Source organism: Lytechinus pictus, unplaced genomic scaffold, assembly GCF_037042905.1.
Source record: "Lytechinus pictus isolate F3 Inbred unplaced genomic scaffold, Lp3.0 scaffold_20, whole genome shotgun sequence".
Lineage (NCBI taxonomy): Eukaryota > Metazoa > Echinodermata > Echinoidea > Temnopleuroida > Toxopneustidae > Lytechinus > Lytechinus pictus.
The window spans coordinates 11,676,037-11,697,074 of NW_026974141.1; the positions used below are offsets into that span (position 1 = coordinate 11,676,037).

General features: G+C 39.8%; 1 protein-coding gene across 1 annotated transcript in view; it reads left to right on the top strand.

Moving 5' to 3' along the window:
- LOC129283242 (uncharacterized) overlaps window positions 1-21,038 on the top strand; it is a 37,955-nt gene that overhangs the window by 7,372 nt on the left and 9,545 nt on the right. The window contains exons 7-25 of the mRNA XM_064114896.1: window positions 450-572; window positions 951-1,187; window positions 2,204-2,344; window positions 3,049-3,893; window positions 4,408-4,582; window positions 5,345-5,548; window positions 5,815-6,698; window positions 8,380-8,511; window positions 9,136-9,338; window positions 10,305-10,638; window positions 11,427-11,598; window positions 12,150-12,692; window positions 13,619-13,792; window positions 15,050-15,222; window positions 16,116-16,248; window positions 16,834-17,015; window positions 17,732-17,947; window positions 18,450-18,713; window positions 20,518-20,619. Coding sequence (XP_063970966.1) covers window positions 450-572; window positions 951-1,187; window positions 2,204-2,344; window positions 3,049-3,893; window positions 4,408-4,582; window positions 5,345-5,548; window positions 5,815-6,698; window positions 8,380-8,511; window positions 9,136-9,338; window positions 10,305-10,638; window positions 11,427-11,598; window positions 12,150-12,692; window positions 13,619-13,792; window positions 15,050-15,222; window positions 16,116-16,248; window positions 16,834-17,015; window positions 17,732-17,947; window positions 18,450-18,713; window positions 20,518-20,619 — 5,237 coding nt within the window. The remainder of the gene's footprint in view (window positions 1-449; window positions 573-950; window positions 1,188-2,203; window positions 2,345-3,048; window positions 3,894-4,407; window positions 4,583-5,344; window positions 5,549-5,814; window positions 6,699-8,379; window positions 8,512-9,135; window positions 9,339-10,304; window positions 10,639-11,426; window positions 11,599-12,149; window positions 12,693-13,618; window positions 13,793-15,049; window positions 15,223-16,115; window positions 16,249-16,833; window positions 17,016-17,731; window positions 17,948-18,449; window positions 18,714-20,517; window positions 20,620-21,038) is intronic.

A 21,038-nucleotide genomic window follows, 5' to 3' on the forward strand; every position in this document is an offset into this window, starting at 1 on the left:
ATCCTTTGCCCAAGAACAGTCTCATGCTCTTTTTTAAGTCGAATGATGAAACTATCATGCAGACTCGCCTTGAAAATCACTTTTAAATTCTTTAATATGCAAAGCTTGTAACCCTGACCGGAGAACCTCGGACTTCGGCGGTGACTTAGCGACCCATGGCTATTTTTCAATTTTTTTTTTCTGAGGGGAATATCATGCCTGTATAGATATGATTTTATAGTGACCATAAATTAAAATGATTTTGAGTGGATAGAATAGAGCTCTATCAAAATTGCGATAATGGCAAAATTTTAACAAAGTTGCCAATTTGCATTTTTTGTTACACTGATTTGTTTTCGTCGCATTGCCAATTTAGAGTGTGCAATGATTAGCTCAAATGCAACAGCTTTTCTTCAGGAATATCTCCACATACTGGACTGCTCTTTACTGTTCTGCCAATCTTCTTACAGGATCCTATCGCAGCCTTAGATGCGGTGGTCAAGGATGAGGACGACGATGAGGAGAATCTTCTGAGGGCTCAACTCTTGAAATCTATGCTTACCAAGAGAGCAGCTAAAGTACAATCAGAAAAGGTAACCAGTTTGAGAATAACCTCAGAGGATGCGATGGACAATTTCGCCCCCATTGCAAGGCCAAATCGAGCCTAATTTTCATGACTCCTTGTTCTTTGGGGCGACTGTATCCTTCAAAATCGCCCCAAATCTGCCACAAGAACTTTCAAGAATTTTGTTGGTACAATCATTTCTATTTCCCTTGATTTTTTACAGACCAAAGGAGAAAGTCCAGAAAAATGTCTGCACCTAATTGTGTGATGTGCAAAAAAATAGTTGCTCCCAAAAAGCAGCCTGTATTTCTGGCCCCGACTAGTTCCTTTCAATTTTCAAACATTATTACCAATATTAACATACATACATGTTATTATATATTTTATAATTTATTCTCACACACAGATCAACTCCAGTACCGGCAGCACACCATGCAAGCCTTTGTCACCGGCCACACCCCCGCTTTCCTCGGCCCCCTCCCCACCCCCATCCTCGACCCCTCCCCACCGTACCTCCACCCCGCCCCCTAATGCCTCGACTCCGCCCACTTTGTCCAGGTCGTCCTCTCCTGTCCCCACAAGGCTTCAGCAACAGGGTTCCTCATTGGCCAGCCAGGTGCCTAGCCGAGCAAAGCCACCAGTGGTAAGTGAGGTACTTGATTCAGATAATAAGCCTATTTTTTTTAATCCTTTGTATTTGATAATGTGGGATCATAATTATGTTATTTTTTTCATCGACATCTGTAAAGAATCTCTCCCTGTATAATAATAATAATAATAGTTGGATTTATAAAGCGCTTTTTGCCAGAGGATACAAAGCGCTGCTATTATTACCCCGGCTTTAGCTCGAGCTACCATCACCGGCGCTCAGTGCATGCAAGGAATTACTCCTGCCGGGTACCCATTCACCTCACCTGGGTCGAGTGCAGCACAGTGTGGATAAATTTCTTGCTGAAGGAAAATACGCCATGGCTACGATTCGAACACACGACCGTCTGTTTCAAAGGCGAGAGTCAGAACCACTAGACCACGACGCACCCACAATATGAGATTAGTCACTGTGATGATCGCTGACGATTTTACTCATGAGTCGTCGTAATCACTTTTCCCAATCTTTCTTGTGATATCATAAGTACCTCTTAGAGGATCATCTTCAAACTTCATTATGTGAGTGATGATGATCTGGGGCCTGTAACACAAAGCATAGCAATGATCGTAGAACATTTTTCTACGATCGACTGCAATGACTACAATGTACAATCAATTGTGAAAATTGAGTGTGTGATTAATCGCTAACTTTTGTGTTACAGAGACCTGATCATTTTTGGGGGGTAGCAACTTCAGAGGTCAAGAATTTCTCTGCATACATGAACATATCTTGTTCCAGCAATAACCAGATAGCCGTTCAAACTTGTCTCGTGCATGCGTGTTATCTGATTAGATTATGGGGTCATAAGGTCAAATATGAAGGGTTGCAGAGGCCTTTAATTGATCAATTTTAGAAGTTGGATGTATGATTAATTTTACTGTAAGAATCCATCTCTCTTTTCAAAAGATAAGTTAAAGTGTTATTAATTGTTTCTTGCTCTTGTGTGAAAAACAATGTCACAAAAGAAATTGATTTGACAAAAAAAATGGTTGAAATTTTTCCCCTCTCAGGTTCCAGTCCATCTTCCTGTCGTAATCAACCTTGAAGAGGACAGTGATGAGAGCGAAGAAGAGTCCTCGTCAAGCTGTGTTCCGTTCATGGGACAGCTAGATTCATTCCTCAAAGAATTCAGGATGTCTTCCAATACTCGGGTAAGAGTCTGTCTTAAAATCATTTTGTAACAACCATTTGATTTCCCTATTACATTAAATGTTGGATTATCATCTTATTTTATTAATTTATTTTTGTATAAAAATAATTTTGTTCATCATTATTGACACTTTTAGCTTTGATTTTCTTTTGAAAAGTTATGGATTATCATTGCCTATATATTTTATGTTCAGAAAATTGTCATTCAAGTCCTTTGGTGTATTTTTTTTACATATATTTTTCTAATCCTTTTCTAGAATGTTTACTTTGTTATCATTCACTGGTGTTTTTTTGAATTTGTAGTTCTATTTTCACCTGGTATATTGTTTTAAGGGATCGTCCAGGATGGAGATATTTATATCTCAATAAATAGAGTAGAATTCACAAAGCAAAATGCTGACAATTTGATCAAAATCGGATAAAAAATAAGAAAGTTATTGAATTTTAAAAATTTGCATTATTCCGGTGAATCAGTTCTGGGCATGTCTTTATGAATATTCATTAGGTGGGCTGATGATGTCATATCCCCACTTTTTCTTTTGTATTCTATCATATGAAATAAGTTTATTCAAAATTTATTACTATGTAGGCCTACTTTCGGTATTCTGTATGCATTCATGACTACATATCCCCCCAAAAAAAAGAAACCTAAAGTTTATTTTTCTGTTCTTTTATAAATTCTGTTTTCTTGGTTTAATTTCATCAGAGTACTAAGACTACTGCACAAACAGCAAAAGGGAAACAACACGCTCAGTCATCCTCCAAGGTAGCCCCGATTCCTAAGACCCCAGAAGCCATCAAGGCTGCCCCAACACCGCGCCGCCAAGAATACCACCGTCTCAGAGAGGAGATCGCTCGCCGGGAGCATAGAACGTTATCCTCAAAGCCTCAAGGATCTGTTGGAAGATCTGAACTGCATGACAGAAAGACACCTAAGCATGCAGGTGTCGAAAGACACAAAGGATCGGGGAGTGGACGGGGTGAGGCATCTGGGCGTGGCACGACTAGTCTACCGGTAGATGGTGGGGATCTTGAGCTCGGGAGGCGGCAGATGCAGGTTAGGATAACGGCTCATAATGAGAGACAGGTTGTAAAGGGTGTGGTCACGGCCAACGCTGACCAAGGGACGCAGGAGACTCCTGCGGGAGGCAGTAGAACCACCGAGGCGATACCTTTGCAGGTCACCGTCAACCCCACCTCTCGTCTCAAGGGCGAGGCAAATCCCACCAGGACTGTGCAGAGCACACTAGAAGCAGCATTGTCCAGGGAACTGGGTGCCATTAGAGCATTGACTGGTACACATGTTACCGTAGAAACGCAACCTCCACTATCAATGAATGCAGGAAGCATGAAGGAGGACAACACAAGCAACGAAGTTGCAAGGAAGAATCTGGAGTTGAAAATTGCGGAGAAGGAAAAGCAGAGAGAGCAGCTGGCAAAGGTGATGATGGAGAGAGAGAAGCAAGAAGAGATGCAGAGGAAGAAGATGGAGGAGATGAAGGCCAGGAGGAAGCAGGTCTTAGAATGGGAGAGGAAGAGGAAGGAGTATAGGTGAGTTTGCCTATATTTATCTTTTTAATATACACCTTGGAAGATTTCAAATTCGATGTTGACCTTTTGGGTGTTGGTGTTGTGCCAATTTTTCTATCTGCACATTACCAAAATGAAAATTTGTCTGGTCAAGGATAACTCTCACTTGGTCTTGAGCCACCAATTCTGTGATTTGGACCAATTTTGTAAACTCAATTAAGGTTTTGGAGCTGTGGACGGCAATCATAATTATGCTTCCAACACCAACACTGAACTTGAAATCACCCATGTTTCTGTGTCCGAAAAGTTGAAAAATAACCAATAAAAGATATATGTACGAAATTATAACTGGGGGGAAATTGTTCCAGTGAAAAGATGTTAGAAAATTAGGCGATTTAAAAAGTTGTAGTGGAATCGGTTGCAATTGGTCAAGTTATGAAACTCTGAAATCGAATTCGCTGCTTTTATTCGCAGGTGTGCATTTTATATGAGTTGTCACTAAATGATTGTGACTGTGTAACTCTTTCCATTACAGTTTACTCTTGAAGAAAGATAAAGGCCTAATCATCAACCAGGAACAACAGATTACAAGAAGACGTAAGAACATCAACGTAGCCAAGGTACAGTTGGAACGGCTCAGGGAACAAGTCGCTGCAATGGAGAAAGCACTTAGTATGAATCAGGCCCAAATGATCAAGCATGCTAAACAGGTTAGAAACTGAATGTGTTCATATTATGAGTTGATCTTTGTGCAAATGTTAGAAATGAGTTGACCCTAAAAGAGCCGGGTTATTTGGACCCATCTCACACCCGGGGAGGGGCGGATTCCGCCCCCCCTGAGATCTCGGCCTTCGATCGCGCGAGCACCGTGAAAATTTGCACAGTTGTAGTGTGCGATATAATCTACAAGGCTGTATGGTGAATTTTTTTTAAATAATAAGATTTTTCATTTAATGAATTAATTATGCTAATTTATTCATGAAATAAAACATCTGCTCTAATCAACTATTATACTACCTAAAAACTTTTAATTTTTTATTCACATACTCTTTGTAGGATCCTGATCAAATGCACTTTAAAAAAAATTTGGTATCGCAATTTTTATTTTTGGACATAAAAAGTAATCAAGTATCACCTAAACATCTTGTGCGAGTTTCAGGTCACATGATCAAGGTCATATACTGCTATATTGAATCGCGTGATGCAGGTGAGACTGCCTGAGGTGCTCCACTTGTTAATGTATCACTAAAACACTCTATATAGATGATAATGTACTATCTCTTGTGATATCGTGTCACTATGGCCCTAGTAACACAGAGCTTAGTGCTTGATGACAGGGCAGATTTTTACACTTGATTCCATTGATCATTGTGTGCAATCAAGCATAATAATTAATTGTACAATCAATCCCTAAGCCTCGTGTAACAGGCCCCTGTAGGTACATTCAATCTCAATTCCACCTTCACCCACAGAAAACAGCTTTGGAGGCGAGGATGGCCCAGCGCCTTGAATTAGACAACCAGGCCGGCTCCCATCTTGCCAAATTGAGGGGCGTGGCCATCTCTAACATTAGCCAATCGGAGTACCAGTCCCACCTCTCGAGGCCAAGTACCCAAGAAGTGCCTGCTGTGCTCGGAGATAAGAGGAGAAACGATGGATCGGAATCTAGTGATATAGTAAGTGATCATCTTGCATGTTTATATGTTCTGTTATTCCTCCATACTGCATCCCATACAGATATAGAATTCTTCTCAAGTCTACATTGAATTAAACACACAAAAACGTATATTGGATCACACACGGATCTAGAATGAACTTATTTCTGAAACTCTGCAAATCCTTTTTGCTTTTTTTTCTTATATAGGGGAAGATTCTACCATTGCAATGCACCTTTAACTTTGATATTAATAAGGTATTTGTTCTGATACCCATTTCTCTTCAGGATACAAAGAAAGCAAAGACAGCTGGCCAGACTGCTGACCTAAAGAAACTTCAAGATATGGAGCGGCACCTAGCGGACAAGATTCGCGAGTTTCGAGAGGCCGAGGCGAAGAAAGCCCTCATAGGTGTCACCGCAAAGTCTGTCGTCCCAGAAAACAAAGCTAAACTCGTCCGGCAACTCTCTTCTTCAAAACCCTCCGCAAAGATTTACACCAAAGATGTGATCAAGCTTAGTGCTGAGGCAACAGCAGCTTTAGATAATGAGGTCCCAGAGGTGAAAGTTGAAGGGTCAAATGCCAAAGGTCAAGAGAGGAGGAAATCATGGTTGGATGCAAATCCGACCCTTACGCCAAATATCAAGAGCCGCTCTAAGCCTTCCACACCCAGCACCCCAAGTGTGGCTGCACTTGGTAAGATGAAAGCAAAATTCAAGTCAGAAGGTCAGAGGTCGGGTCAAAAGTCAGCTCAAAGTTCACTGTCTGACACGTCCTTGGAGAGTGACCTTCTGCAGTGGATTGAGTCATCAGAGAGGACCGGTAGCCCGGTTCCTGACTCCGTGGACACTCCTAAGAACTTGCCGCTGTTTGGTCAAAAGGCACTGAAATCGGGGTACATGAGTCGCATTAGGAAAGAGCAGAAGGAATCGGAGAAGCAGGGCCCAGACTTTCTCTCCTTGAGCTTCAATCAAAGACTGCCCTCTATGGAAGCAGTAGGGTCAGGATGCTTCCATGTAGACTGGTGTAAAGACACAAATAAGGATGAACATGCAAGTATAGAAGCTGTAGAACCAATGAAGAATGAAGGAGAGAATGTGTCACCAGTCAAGGCTGATTCTAGAGGTCTTATGGCTTACACAAGTTCCTTACTGCCTTTCAAAGCTTTCAGGTAACCAGTAGTAAATAAGGAGAGTGTTTCGTGAAGCAACTAGTAATTTCACAGACAATTCTGCTCAAGCAAATCAGATAAGGGTTTTCAGAGTTAGAACAGTTTATCAGTTATTTTTCACTGGCAATTGACTTCATGAAATGCTTCTCTATATTTTTCAATATCATTGGTATATCTGAGCCCTGTGCCATTTATCTTTAAACAATTTAGAAAAGAATTTTGATAAAGTACTGTTCATTTGTGGTTTGTTGTCTCGCCTGCATAGCAGAGCGAGACTATAGGCGCCGCTTTTCCGACGGCGGCGGCAGCGGCGGCGTCAACATCAAATCTTAACCTAAGGTTAAGTTTTTGAAATGACATCATAACTTAAAAAGTATATGGACCTAGTTCATGAAACTTGGACATAAGGTTGATCAAGTATTACTGAACATCCTGCCTGAGTTTCAGGTCACATGACCAAGGTCAAAGGTCATTTAGGGTCAATGAACTTAGACCATGTTGGGAAAATTATTTTCAAAATCTTAACCGAAGGTTAAGTTTTTGAAATGACATCATAACTTAGAAAGTATATAGACCTAGTTCATGAAACTTGGGCATAAGGTTAATCAAGTATTAGTGAACATCCTGGTCGAGTTTCAGGTCACGTGACCAAGGTCAAAGGTCATTTAGGGTCAATGAACTTTGGTCAAGTTGGGGGTATTTGTTGAATTACTATCATAACTTTGAAAATTTATGGATCTAGTCCATGAAACTTGGACATAAGGTTAATCAAGTATTAGTGAACATCCTGCCTGAGTTTCAGGTCACATGACCAAGGTCAAAGGTCATTTAGGGTCAATGAACTTTGGCCAAGTTGGGGGTATATGTTGAATTACCATCATAACTTTGAAAATTTATGGATTTAGTTCATGAAACTTGGACATTAGGTTAATCAAGTACCACTGAATATCCTGTGCGAGTTTCAGGTCACATGACCATGGTCAATGGTCATTTAAGGTCAATGAACTTTGGCCGTGTTGGGGGTATATGTTAAATTACCATCCTAGCTCTGAAAGTTTATGGATCTAGTTCATAAAACTTGGACATAAGAGTAATCAAGTATCACTGAACATCCTGTACGAGTTTCAGGTCACATGACCATGGTCAAAGGTCATTAAAGGTCAATGAACTTTGGCCGTGTTGGGGGTATTTGTTGAATTACCATCCTAACTGTGAAAGTTTATGGATCTAGTTTATAAAACTTGGGATATAAGAGTAATCAAGCATCACTGAACATCCCCTGTGAGTTTCAGGTCACAAAACCAAGTCAAAGGTCAGTTAAGGTCAATAAACTTAGGCCATGTTGGGGTAATTGTTGAAGTGCCATCATAACTTTGAAAGTTTATGGATAGAGTGAATGAAATGTGGACATGGGTGTAGTTAACAGTCTTAAGTCTCCGTTCAAATGTCATTTATGGTCAATGAACGTGGTATTATGTCATTATATGAATGATGTTTTTGTGAATGATTATTTTATAGTAGTTTTCAAAGTTAGCACTGCTGCTATATTAAATTGCGTAATGCAGGCGAGACTGCCAGAGGCGTTCCACTTGTTTGTGTTTTTGTTACATTTTTGTTGTGGTTTTATTTTTCAGTCCACTTATTCATTGCTTTCATTCCACTTGCATTTTTCACATTTTAGGCTTAGCCCCCTGTTCCGCTACAAGGCAGGTTATTCCGTCCAATCACCCAGCTTCACTAATAAGCTTGATGCCAGCAGGCCACTCTGTCAGTACGAGCTGAAAGGAACATGCAATGATGATGACTGTGTTTGGTGAGTGCAGTTGGGAGGGGGTAGATAGCGCGGGGGGTTGTCGCAGTGATTCCTGTCACCCAGCATAAGCTTGATGCCAGCCAACCACTTTGTCAGTATGAGCTAAAAGAAACATGCAGTGATGATGACTGTGTTTGGTAGGTATAGTAGGGGAGGGGTGGATAGCTAGGGAGATGGTTGGTAGCAGTGTATCCAGTCATCAAGTCTTTACCAATAAACTTGATATCAGCAGACCACTTGTAAGTATGAGCTGGAAAGTACATGCAATTATGATGACTGTATCTAGTGAGTCCAGTAGGGGAGGGATAGAGAGTGAGGGAGAGGGCGGGTAGAGTCTTCACTAATATCCTTGAATTCAGCAGGCAAAGGGGAGGGGCAAGGAGGAGGAGGTGGGATGAGGATTAAGGGGGGAGAGTAACTGGGAAGGGGAGAAAGGGAAATTGAAGAAGAGAAAGGAGGGAGACAGTGGAGAGATGGGAAAGAGGTTTATTGTGGCAATGCCTCGCCCTTGATCTATTTATTTAAACATATCCAGCTGGATATATGACTACAAGAATTTATTTTTAAAAAACATCAGTTTAGTCAAATGTACATCCTTATCTTTTATTTCTATCTGATTTTCAGGCAACATGAGAGAGACTATACCATGTCGTCGAGGGAGATGCTGACTGATCTCCTTTCCTACAACGCTGTCAGCAAGGCCCATGACAAGGATGACATCACAATGAGGAACATCCCTGCGAGCCCGATTCGGCATAAACCAGCTTCCACTGAGAAAGACAAACTCAATACCTGCATAGAGAAGGTTCTTGGTGGAAATGAAGAAGGTAACTGTAGGAACAGTATTATACAAATAATGCACGTAAGCGCGTGCACGCAGGGCCAAATAATGAATGATGTGCGAGAAGAGCCAATTGATATACCTCACCGAGGTCCCAGGACCGGGTACGGTATATCCATTTAGCGAGTCGAGCACAATGTTCATTGTTTAGGTCCTCTGTGCACAAGAATGCGTGCATTGTTTGTTTTATACACCCCCCATGTTACTGAGTTGCCCCGAATGCTATATTTGATCTAAATTCTAGATAATTCTAGATGATTCCAGACCTCGCACTATCCTGCACTCTGACGTCAGAGTGCAGGATAGTGCATTTGGTATGATGTGAGAGTGCAGGATAGTGCATTTTGGATGCCATAGTGCAATTCGCTGAATATCATGTGATCCGATTTGGACCAATCAGATTACAGAACATTCTTGGGAGTCGTATAATTTTGGAGAATGGACAGGCATCTGTGGCAGTTGCATGTCTTTCATGCATTTATAAGGTCATTACTTCTTGGAAGGTTGACTTACTTAGGCTACAAAAAGCAAGTTTGCTACTTTGAATCATGGATCTGAGGGATATACAGTTCAAATTTATGAGTATGTTTGTGCACTTTTTCACTTAATTGTGGTTGAGAATACAAATCTTAAATTTAGATAAAAATGTTTTTGAATTTGTGAACATCACTGTTATCAAAATAACTTGGAATGCTACACAGATCAGAGGTTTTGTTATGTCACGCAGCACTGCAGTTGTAAGCATTCATGAAATTAATTACAGAAATTGTTCTTTAATACACAGATTTTTAGAATTAGCTTTAGAAGATGTTACACTACATCGTCTTTATTTGTCCACTTCATTGCTGTAAATAGCCTTGAAATTTTTAAAGAATATGTACAGACTATCCATGAAGTCACAACATGAAACCATTGTGAAAAGTGGATTTTTCTTTTGCTTACTCGTCTACAGGAGTTGTTTCTCGCCTTATCTCTTGCCCCCGTAAATGGCGCCCAAGGCCCCGCCCCCGCACCCAGCGTCTCTCCTCGGGCGACTCCGATGCCCTCACAGAAATCCTCCCCCTCGTTCCTCCAAAGTATTCCAAATCATCCGCTCAGACGATGATTAGAAAGGAAGCCATTCAAAGCGTGGAGGAAGAGGCAAGGTATTTTGGTGGTTATCATGGTGACGACCTCGTGGACCTTGGTAGGCTACGGGTTCATGACCTAGAGGCAGCCGTTCTGGAGAAGCCTTCGGATGTAGGACTGTGGCTCAGGCTGGCAAGGAGTCTGCTGCAGGAGTCTAGGTGAGTTCTTGTCTGGGTTCTTCAGGAATCTGTGGTTGCCAAACCATTGCAAACACAAGTGCTTGCAAGCATAAGCAACTGATGGCAACATTGATAAGAATTGGGATTTCTCGCAAACTTTTATGAACCCTTGTAAATTGCACCTGACGCCTTAAGAATATTTTGATATGTCAACAATATATAGTCATCTAGGAATACTGTGCAATTTGGATCAAGATATCCCAATAATCCTCGCTAAACTAGTAGACAGACCCTGGCCCCGTCTTACAAAGAGGTACGATTGATCCAATCAATCGTAACTCTGTGGAAATCCATCAAGGTCACAATTTTTTCTATAGGAAATTTGCACAATGTCCTTTGTAAACAAAGGGAAGCACAGTGAATTTTCAAGAAAACAACGAATGCATGAATATACATCATATTTAGAAAATATTTTGAACAAACATGAATAATACATGTTGACGTTTCTGGCCGTCCATAGTTGCGATTGATCGGATCAATCGTAACTCTTTGTAAGATGGGGCCCAGGACCAAAATATCATGATCAGGCATGAAAGAATGAAGTAGTATGGCAGTGGGAACCTAACATGACATACGCTGAGGACCACCAGAGCAATTTGAATTATACTTGGGCTGTATGAAACCTTGATACAGCTATCTATCACCTTGAACCTGCTGTCCACTGAATTATGTAAGTTCTATCTGCTTTGCCCAGGGACCACTGGGTTGCTGTAGGCATTTTTTCAAATATTATGATCTCATACCATGTATTTTTTTGTTATTTCCAGTGTGGACAGAGCATTGAATGCCTTATCAAGAGGCCTAGAACTGAACTGCAATTCAGCCCCTCTCTGGATCCAGTACCTCACAGTCTACAAAGAGAGGGCTGAGAGAGGAGACTATGTGGAGATGTGCCTCAAGGCAACTGAGTTGGCCCCTTGCTATTCGACTTGGTGGATGGTAGGTTCTTAAAACATTTTCCGCTTTATTGCAATTTCTATCCTGCTGTTACGATTATTTCATCTGAAAGATGTTCACTGATTGAAATCCAATTCATTTGTTTCACATTTCTTAGAAATACAGTAATACTATTAGAATCAAAAGATAACATAGTTAAGCAACAAAAAAATATGTCCAGCAGATTAATCCAACATAAAACAGGAAGAAATATTTATTCTGATAGTGCATCTTAGAGATGAAGACCATTTTCCTCATTACAGAAGGACAAGTAATGTAGCAAAGATGTGATATTTTAAAGGGTTCCATGACATTTGCTCCGGCGACAATTGCTCCGTTTGAAAATCTACACATTAAGTCAAACATAAAACCTAACCTCCAAAACTAAATAAACCCTAATTCTAACCCTATATTCTCTATATTACGACCGGAGCAAATGTTGTGTCACCATTCAAAGACATATATCTATCATTCTGACTACCAATGTACTACTCAGTATTTCACTAATACAGCATAATTTATTTTGACTATCTATGCGCTTTATTCCTCAACAGTTATTAGAGGCAGAATATTCAGTACTAACCAAACTAGAAATCTGCAAGAAAATCCTCCAGTTCCTGAAGGAGTCCCATACCACTACCACCAAGACATCTGAAAACTTAAAAAAGGCTGAAGGCTCTTTCAGGGAAGAGACGCAGGATATGGACTGTGATACAAGCACCGAGCAAGCAAGGACTCTGCAAAACCCAAAGAACCCAACTACCTGTAGTGAACCGTCACAGGAAGGTGTTAGAACTGCCACTTTGAACGTGTCAGGCGAAACTGTCAAAGCTGCTGAAGGTGTCGCAGGAGAAAGGACGTTTAAAAGTGAAGGAAGATCTAGTGGGGAGGATAATATTGATGAAGGAGAGAGAAAGATGGATACGAAAACAATGAATACTTCCATTGATGGAAAAGTTGGAGAGAATTTGGACAATGTGAGCGGCCCCATGGCGAGCAGGGAAGAGATATCCCATCAGGCTTTGGAGATCCTGTTGTATCAGTCCCAGCTTCATCTCAATATGGGCCATAAAGATGATGCTGTCAAGAGCCTAAAGGTAACTAATTTAGATGTTCAAAAGATCTTTCTTTTGCATTCCTCTCTGAATGAATTTAATAATTTAAGTGATGTCTTTTGCTCAGCAGACATATTCTAAGAATACTGGGATAGTTAGCTATCAATTGTGTGGGGGAAAAAATGTGTTGAATACTAATTATATTGTAATTTTACTTTCACAGAGGTAATGCTATCAAGAATTCAGATTTGAAGAGATGGCAATAGGTCCAGTCTTTTCAAAGTGCATTGATAAAAATGAGCTCATAAATTATAATGTGTCATTCTCAACAAAGGAACTTTATAGAGTTAAATCTGCATTAGTCAACCTTATTAAGCCTTATTAAGCCTTGTAATCACCCATAAATTGAAGTATAATTTTTAGACCAATATTTGCAAAACTTGTTTATCCATTTGAAGTCATATTAGTCTCCTTAGTTGAACAGGATTCAACAGGTTCCTGTGGTCTCAAGAGATTTGATCTGGGAGTTACCAGAATTTGCAATTCATAACATATTGTGCTTGTCAGGGTCCGTTTGTAGAACAGTTCATAAAAACTGGGGCCCGTCTTACGAAGAGTTAAGATTGATCCAATCAATCGTATCTCTATGGAAATCCATCAGTGTCAAAATTTTTCAAAAGGAAATTTGCAAAATGTCCTTTGAAAACAAAGGAGAACACACCGAATTGTTAAGAAATCTAAGAATTTATGAATATACATCATATCTAGAAAACATTTGGAACAAACATGCATTTCATATGTTGACTTTACGGGCTTTCCATAGTTGCGATCAATCACAACTCTTTGTAAGACGGGCCCCAGAAGTAGCTATCCTGGGTAAAACAAGAATTACTATTCTTTTTTTTTTTATCGGTATTATTCTTTTTGGTAAATTATTACCATTACATTGTTATTTTTCTTATTCTTAGTGTTCTCTCAGTATACCTGATCAAGAAGTTGACAGAGATGTTTGCTGCTCTATTTTGGTAACCTTTGACCTCTTCCTTGGTTGGCTCAGCCTTATGAATATTCATGCGACTGGTAGTCTTCCATCTAGTCTCTTTGACCCTTCCGCTAGGCTTCCGAGTAAAATTGTCAAAAAGGTAAAGAATTTTTGCTTAAAATTTGAGATTAAAAAAAAAGTTATTGACTATTCTTGTCATTGTTAATGAATTTATGGCTTTCAACCCAGTAAATGTTTCTTTTTTTTGTTATTTCATCGTGACTACCATGGACCTGCGATGACCTGGTGGTAGAGTCTCTGACTGGCTATCAGTAGATGAGAGGTTCAAATCCTGCTGGTTCCTAGATCTGTTCTGACTTATCAAACAGATCGATCAATGCGATCTTATTTACTGGGTGGGAAGCCATTAATTGTATTTACAATATAGTGAAACTTCGCCAGCAAGCCTTTAATATTGCATATTCTATTCATGGTATGCGCTCCTTCTTGAAGGGCTTCTTTGAGAATGCACCTGTTTAGCGACCTACCAATGTTAATAAAATATCTTTTATATTATTTTTTATAGTAATGTGGGTGTGTACAGTATATAGTGGGGTGTTTAATAGCATACACAACTACAGTACCGGGACTGTCCTGAGACAGTAGCGATGTTGCCTTCAGTGTGAATTCTCGGACCCGCAATAAACTACTCCGGGATAACCTCGCCTCGCAATAACTCCGCAACAAACTATCGCTAGGCAAGCCATAGTAATAGCAGCGGGACAGCTCCGCGACTGTTACGGTGCACCTTCATTGTGAAGGCACACCGCTGCAACACCGGGATAAACCACCTTTGATATGTTTACTATAATGTGAGGGCATCATGGTCTAGTGGTTATGACTCTTGTATTGTAATCTGAAGGACGTGGGTTCGATTCCCCGCCCGCAAGTATTTCCGGTATGTCAGAGTTAGGTCACTCACGGGGTGACAAGCCTACACATGTTTTGTTACGGAAGTCATAAAAATCACCTGCTGCAGTGTGAATGGATCCATGAAATTTATCCCGGGACCGTGCCGGGATAACTTTTCCATTGTGAATTCATTTATAGCGGTGTCGCCATCCCGTGGCAGGGTGACAGGACTGGAATAAATTTGAAAACCAATGTGAAGACGGTAAATGAGGAAAAAGAAACATCTCGTGGCTCAAAGTGATTCAAGGCCTTAACAAATGTTCTCATTTAAGATGTAATATACAAAGAGATATGCCCTACAGATAAGTAGCCTTGTCTGAAAATATAATAACTGCACAGTGAAATAGTCTACCACTTGTTCCTATATATCAAATTCTTGATCAAATGGTATATGTTTCACTTTTTATTTCTGATCAAAGTATTGTCTTTCTCTCAAACTTTCTAGGAACTGTTCTCCATTCCGTGGAAGGTCAATGCTGGTGACCTTAACAAGCAGGAAGTAGATGAGCTATGGGAGGGGGCTACCAAGGCGTGTACTGAGGGCAGGCCCCCATCAGAACAATTGGATTCTAACATCCTAGAGTTGTATAATTTAGAGATAGAGGAACAACTAGGCAGGTATGACTATACCCCTTTCTCAGATGATAAAACCATCGTGACAAGGGTGGAAATCTCTCCCCAAAAGTAGGGGGACCAGGGGCTGGACAATTTGACAAGCAAAAATAAAAAATAAAATAAAAAGGTAATCACCCCAAAAGTAACGTCATTTCATCCAAAAATACATGTTTTATTTCGATTTTTAATGATGTATTTCTATCCACCAAAAATAGTAGGTGGACATTTGATACTGTGTTTCCCCTACTATTTTCGGTAGGGGGGGCACGCCCCCCCCCCCTGGGATTTCCGCCCATCGTGATCATTTATGTAGAGATATGTTGCCCTCACTGATCTTTTTCCTCCTCCTTATTCATATAACTCTGACTATCTTCCAATTCATCTTCTCTTTCTCTCTCGATTAATAAGATTTCTTTGTCTTTGTCGCTTACCATAATCTGTTTGTCTCTTATGGCAATTCAGCCTTCGAGTTGCTATAATTGAATAAATACATCTTGAATCTTATACTTTATATTGCAGGCACCGTTTATATTACTGAATATGTTTTGTAAGAATGTTGATCACCCAGTTAGCTTCTGTAATGATCGCGATAGCTCAGTCAGTAGAGCGGGGGATTCGTATTCCGGTGACCTGGGTTCGATTCCCACTTGGTGCGCTAGTGCCCTTTGGTAAGGCATTAATTCTCATTACCAGGTCCTTCAGAGAGGACCTAATTAAGCCGTCGGTCCTCTGGTTACTTGCTTACAAGCATTCATGCTTTCTTAGCAATCAGGTAAAAAATCCCCACCAATCACCAAGTAAATACCATTGATATTATTATTGTTATTATGATATTATATGATACATATTGCCAATATAGAATATTATTTTGTATCGTTATTTTCTCCTTCACCCAGTGGTGACTGGGTAGATCAGCTCTGTAAACTTGACATGGGTCAGTGCAGGCCATCTAAAGAAGGCGAGGAGCTATACTGTCGCTGTATTGAGGCGCTTCATAGGAGAGAGATGAAGCCTTCAGATGTTTTAATGGTATGTTATTAATGTGGATAGCATGAGCATAGACCTCAACTAATAAATATAGCAGTAGCGTCTGCATTTTCACCCCTCCAGAAGTTGAGTAATTGCCTAAGTCAGCATTTTTTCGCGAATGAAAAGTGACTCCAGGCAACTTCCTCAAAAGATAACTACTCACAAATAAAATGCAAGTCCTGCATTGGATTGCAAAGCTTCCAAACCTTTAGTGCATGATTGAACTGGTCGCAAACAAAAAGCGACTCAAAGTGACTCCCGCAGACAATTTGTGAAGCTTCCGAACTGTTACGCACACATTTTTGCTCATGTTTTGAGCACTTTTGCCCAATAAAATGTGATTGCTATTCTTCGACATATTTTGACATTTGCTTCCTTGCAAAACCTTGGCAAAACGTTTGTGAGCCCTTTGAAAACCAGGCTTTACACTATGGAAAGAGTATTAAAGAGAATGGATGGGATAGATTAGCTTTAGCCGTCAGCCTGTCAAAGATTATTTTCTGTTCTACCATCTTCAATTAAAATTAGGAACAGTCTTGTCCCTCCAAACAACATTACTTAATTTCTCTACCTTTTCATTTTTAGCATGTGGAGATGGGCGTGAGCCAACTCCCTTTCTCATGTCGCTTGCACTTCATGGAAGCTCAGTTTTGTCTTCTTTTCGGGATCGATGACCCTAGGTCATCTCTTCGCCAGTGTATCATCAACTTCTACCAGCCAGAGTCTGGTGAGACTGTATCGGACGATGATCTGCTTCAGCTCTATAGGTAAGTTCTGACTCTCGTATTTCGAGAGAATTGGGGTTTGGGGTAGTTGGATAGGTCTGTGAACAGTCATTGTGTAAGGTCAAAGGGCGTTCATTAAAATCTAGCTAAGTTTATAGATGCATGTAGTGTATATTGTTGTAGTGATAATGTTGATGGTGATGGTAGTGATGATGATGGTGGTGATGGTGATAATGATGAAGAAGATGGTGATGATGATGATGATGAAAATGATGATGATGATGATGATGAAAATGACGATGATAATGGAAATGATGGTAATGATGATAAAGATATTGATAATGTTGATAACAATTATAATGATGATTAGTCTTCGATGAGATTTCTTCACTTTTTAGGGAGTACTCTTAACCCTCTCAGGAGTGTTTCCATACCCTGAGGAGTATTCTCCACTCCCTGAAGAGTAATTTCCACTCTCTTAGGAGTAGTCTCCACTCCCATGGGAGTATCATCCACTCTCTGAGGAATATTCTCCTCTCCCTGAGGAATATTTTCCATGGAGAAGTTCCCTCCCCTCTACTTTCTCTTATGAGTATTCCAGTCAGTCGTTGTTTGGGACTATCACAATGTAGGGCAATGCACCGTGATATGTAGTAATGACTGTTGATCAGCATTTTAGTTAGCAAACTCAGTGTTGCAAACAAGTCTGGTCGCTTATGAATTCAAATCTTATGTTGATATTTATTCATATCTTACAGACATAGATTGAAGCTACCCATGCCTCTGGACTTCAAACCGCCACCCTCATCCCCAGGAGCTCCCGCCCAGCTCAGAGAGGACAATAAGACCTACATGTGGCTCTGTTACATCATGCTCACTAACTTCATCCTGGGGGAGAGGTCGGCATGTGAAGCCTTCGAGAGTGCTCTCGTCATGGTTCAAGGGAGGAAAGATTTGGAGTTGATCTGGATTGAGTGAGTATTGGAAAAAAAAATGATGAATCACAAACCTGCCAAATGTTCAAATGAAATGGGAATATTCATATTTTGGGGAAAGAAAATTGCTGTTTTATCTGTGTGTTCCTTTTTTTTTGTGAAAATTTTCTGTAGTATTGAATAGGAAACTGAAGATTATTCTTCTGACTTTTTCGGGGATAATTTTTTCTCTTTTTCTTGGCTGTCAAGATTGGCTAGTTTTCTTTTAATGCCCTCTGGTCCTAAGGCCAGGATTTAAACATTTTTTGAAATTTTGTCCTAGCATGTCAAATTAATATTCTTTAAGATATTGATTCATATATATAAAATACAAAGTATTTTCAGTCAAAATCGTGAGTTTGTGTATAATATCTTTTTTTAATATATTTTTAGTGAAAATTGTTAGTTTGCGTATAATATACATTTAAAAGAAACATATTCTCAGTAAAAATCAATGATTTCCACTACATTTCTAATGCTATTTCACTCCTCCATTCCTTAGGTATTTACGCTATGTTGCTAGCAAGACGAAATCACCATCTCTGGACTCCATTCCCTCGCTAGCAAAGCTTGTTCACCGATGTTTGCTCTCCACGGCAACGCAATACCCCCTCCCGTTCTCGCGGTCAGGGGAGACGTGGAACGATTTCTCCTTTCACAATCGGGTGATTGCGTTGTATATGGAACAAGTTCACGATGGAGAGCAAATGGAGGAATATGAAAAGCTTCAACTGCAGATGCCAGATAATGTTATTCTAGCGTACAGGTGAGTTTGTGTTTTTGTTTGCTTTTATTTCTGCGTTCGAAATAATACAATATCAAATGTGACATAATTATATGCGATATACAAAATAATCCATAAAATAAACAATATAACAACATAATGGTGTGAGCATGAACTTGACTTTTTAATAATAATAAAAATACTTAATGAACGCAGGAGACCGCCATCGGGAGCGGTTAAGCTTGAAATCGATGGCGGCCTCATAAAATTTTGATAAATGTTTGGCACTTGAGGTGAGATGAATTGGCGGGTACTCGGGAGAGAGAGAGTTTATCTGTTTATTTTAGGAGTCCTCACTTTTCAATTTCATGGTGTCTGTATACTTTTCAGGGACTCTATCCAATATTGTTATTTACTTATCAATATGTAAATAGTATACAAATAATGAATGTTTATGAGTGCAATGGACAGAATACTTCATGAGGTGAAAGATGAAAATGATCCATTCAACGAGGCGTAGCCAAGTTTAATGGATCATTATTTCATCTTTCACTGAATAAGGCATTCTTTCCATTGCGCGAATAAAAAGCATTCATTATTTGGTTTATATGACACCTAAATATAGATCCTTGTCATTTAAAATTCATTGAATTTTGATGCAAAATAAGCTCATGCAGTGTAAGCTCGGTTTGTTGATTGTCATGTACATACAATAAATGGGCTGCAAACACGTGTGTAATTACTTGTGCCTGGAGTCTCAGTGCGAGAGTGCAATTGACAAAATCATATGGATACAAAATTGCTCGATGAATGGATCCAGAATTGCACGGTTGATGACGTCATTGTAAAATGGGCTGAATGATTGATATCAAACAAGCAATCAAATGACAAGGATCTTTCTAGGTGTCATATACTAATACTATAATCAATGTAGTTGAAAGTGCTACGTGATTGTAAAGAATGATTATCAGCTGACATCATACTCTTGCTGGAATGCTTCCCCAGGGAATGAAGAAAGTGTATAAATTTTGTTCGGGCAAGCTAGATTCCTATGAAAATGCTCCCCAGGGAATGAAGAAAGTGCATAAATTTTGTTCGAGCAAGCCAGAATCCTATGAAAATGTTCCCCATGGAGTGGAGAAAGTGCATACATTGTGTGAGGACGAGACAATCCAGTGACAATGCTGCCCATTGAGTGGAGAAAGATATGCATTGTGTGAGGACGAGACAATCCAGTGACAATGCTGCCCATGGAGTGGAGAAAGTGTATGCATTGTGTGAGGACGAGACAATCCAGTGACAATGCTGCCCATGGAGTGGAGAAACTGTATGCATTGTGTGAGGACGAGACAATCCAGTGACAATGCTGCCCATGGAGTGGAGAAAGTGTATGCATTGTGTGAGGACGAGACAATCCAGTGACAATGCTGCCCATGGAGTGGAGAAAGTGTATGCATTGTGTGAGGACGAGGTAATCTAGTGACAATGCTGCCCAGGGAGTGTAGAAAGTGTATGCATTGTGTGAGGACGAGGTAATCTAGTGACAATGCTGCCCAGGGAGTGTAGAAAGTGTATACATTGTGAGGACGAGGTAATCTAGTGACAATGCTGCCCAGGGAGTGGAGAAAATGTATACATTTTGTTACGAGGAGACAATCCAGTGACAATGCTGCCCAGGGAGTGGAGAAAGCACCGGTATGTAAATTGTCTGCGGATAAGCAGAATCTTATAGTGTAATAGTATGTCTGTAAACCATTTAGAGATGTCGTTTCGATTTATTCAGTGTTAAATAAAGCGGAATATCATTATTATACATATTAATATTGATATTTATTTTTCCACACAGAGCATGTCAGTATGCAGTTGAAAGTGGTTTCTCTCAGCTCGGTCTTCAGATAGCCTACTCAGCCCTCCATAGATCTCCGGACAGCGTCGTCTTCTGGAAAATGTACAGTATTTCTTTCCTCATATCCTCTTTCAGATTTCAAAATTCTAAAATGAAATCTATATCTATAGTTTAAACATAAGGATGATAGATAGATAATTAAAGATAAATGGATTTTATTCAAAGTATCGAGTCTCACAGTTGTAAATATAAATAAATTATATAAATATACTATATACATAAATGCAAAGAATCACAAGGCATTAATCATTAAAGAAGTCATATAAGTAGCGCGCAAATTCAATCTAAAATAATGCCAACACGGTTGATATACACCCACAATCGATACAGCACTCATGAAGCAAGAATGCAAAAATCCCATATTTTGTACTTGAGCCAGGATCTATTAAAGTCTGTGTTATTGGTAGCCAAACATATTAAATATCTATTTTGTTACAATTAATGTTCTCTCTTATATCATA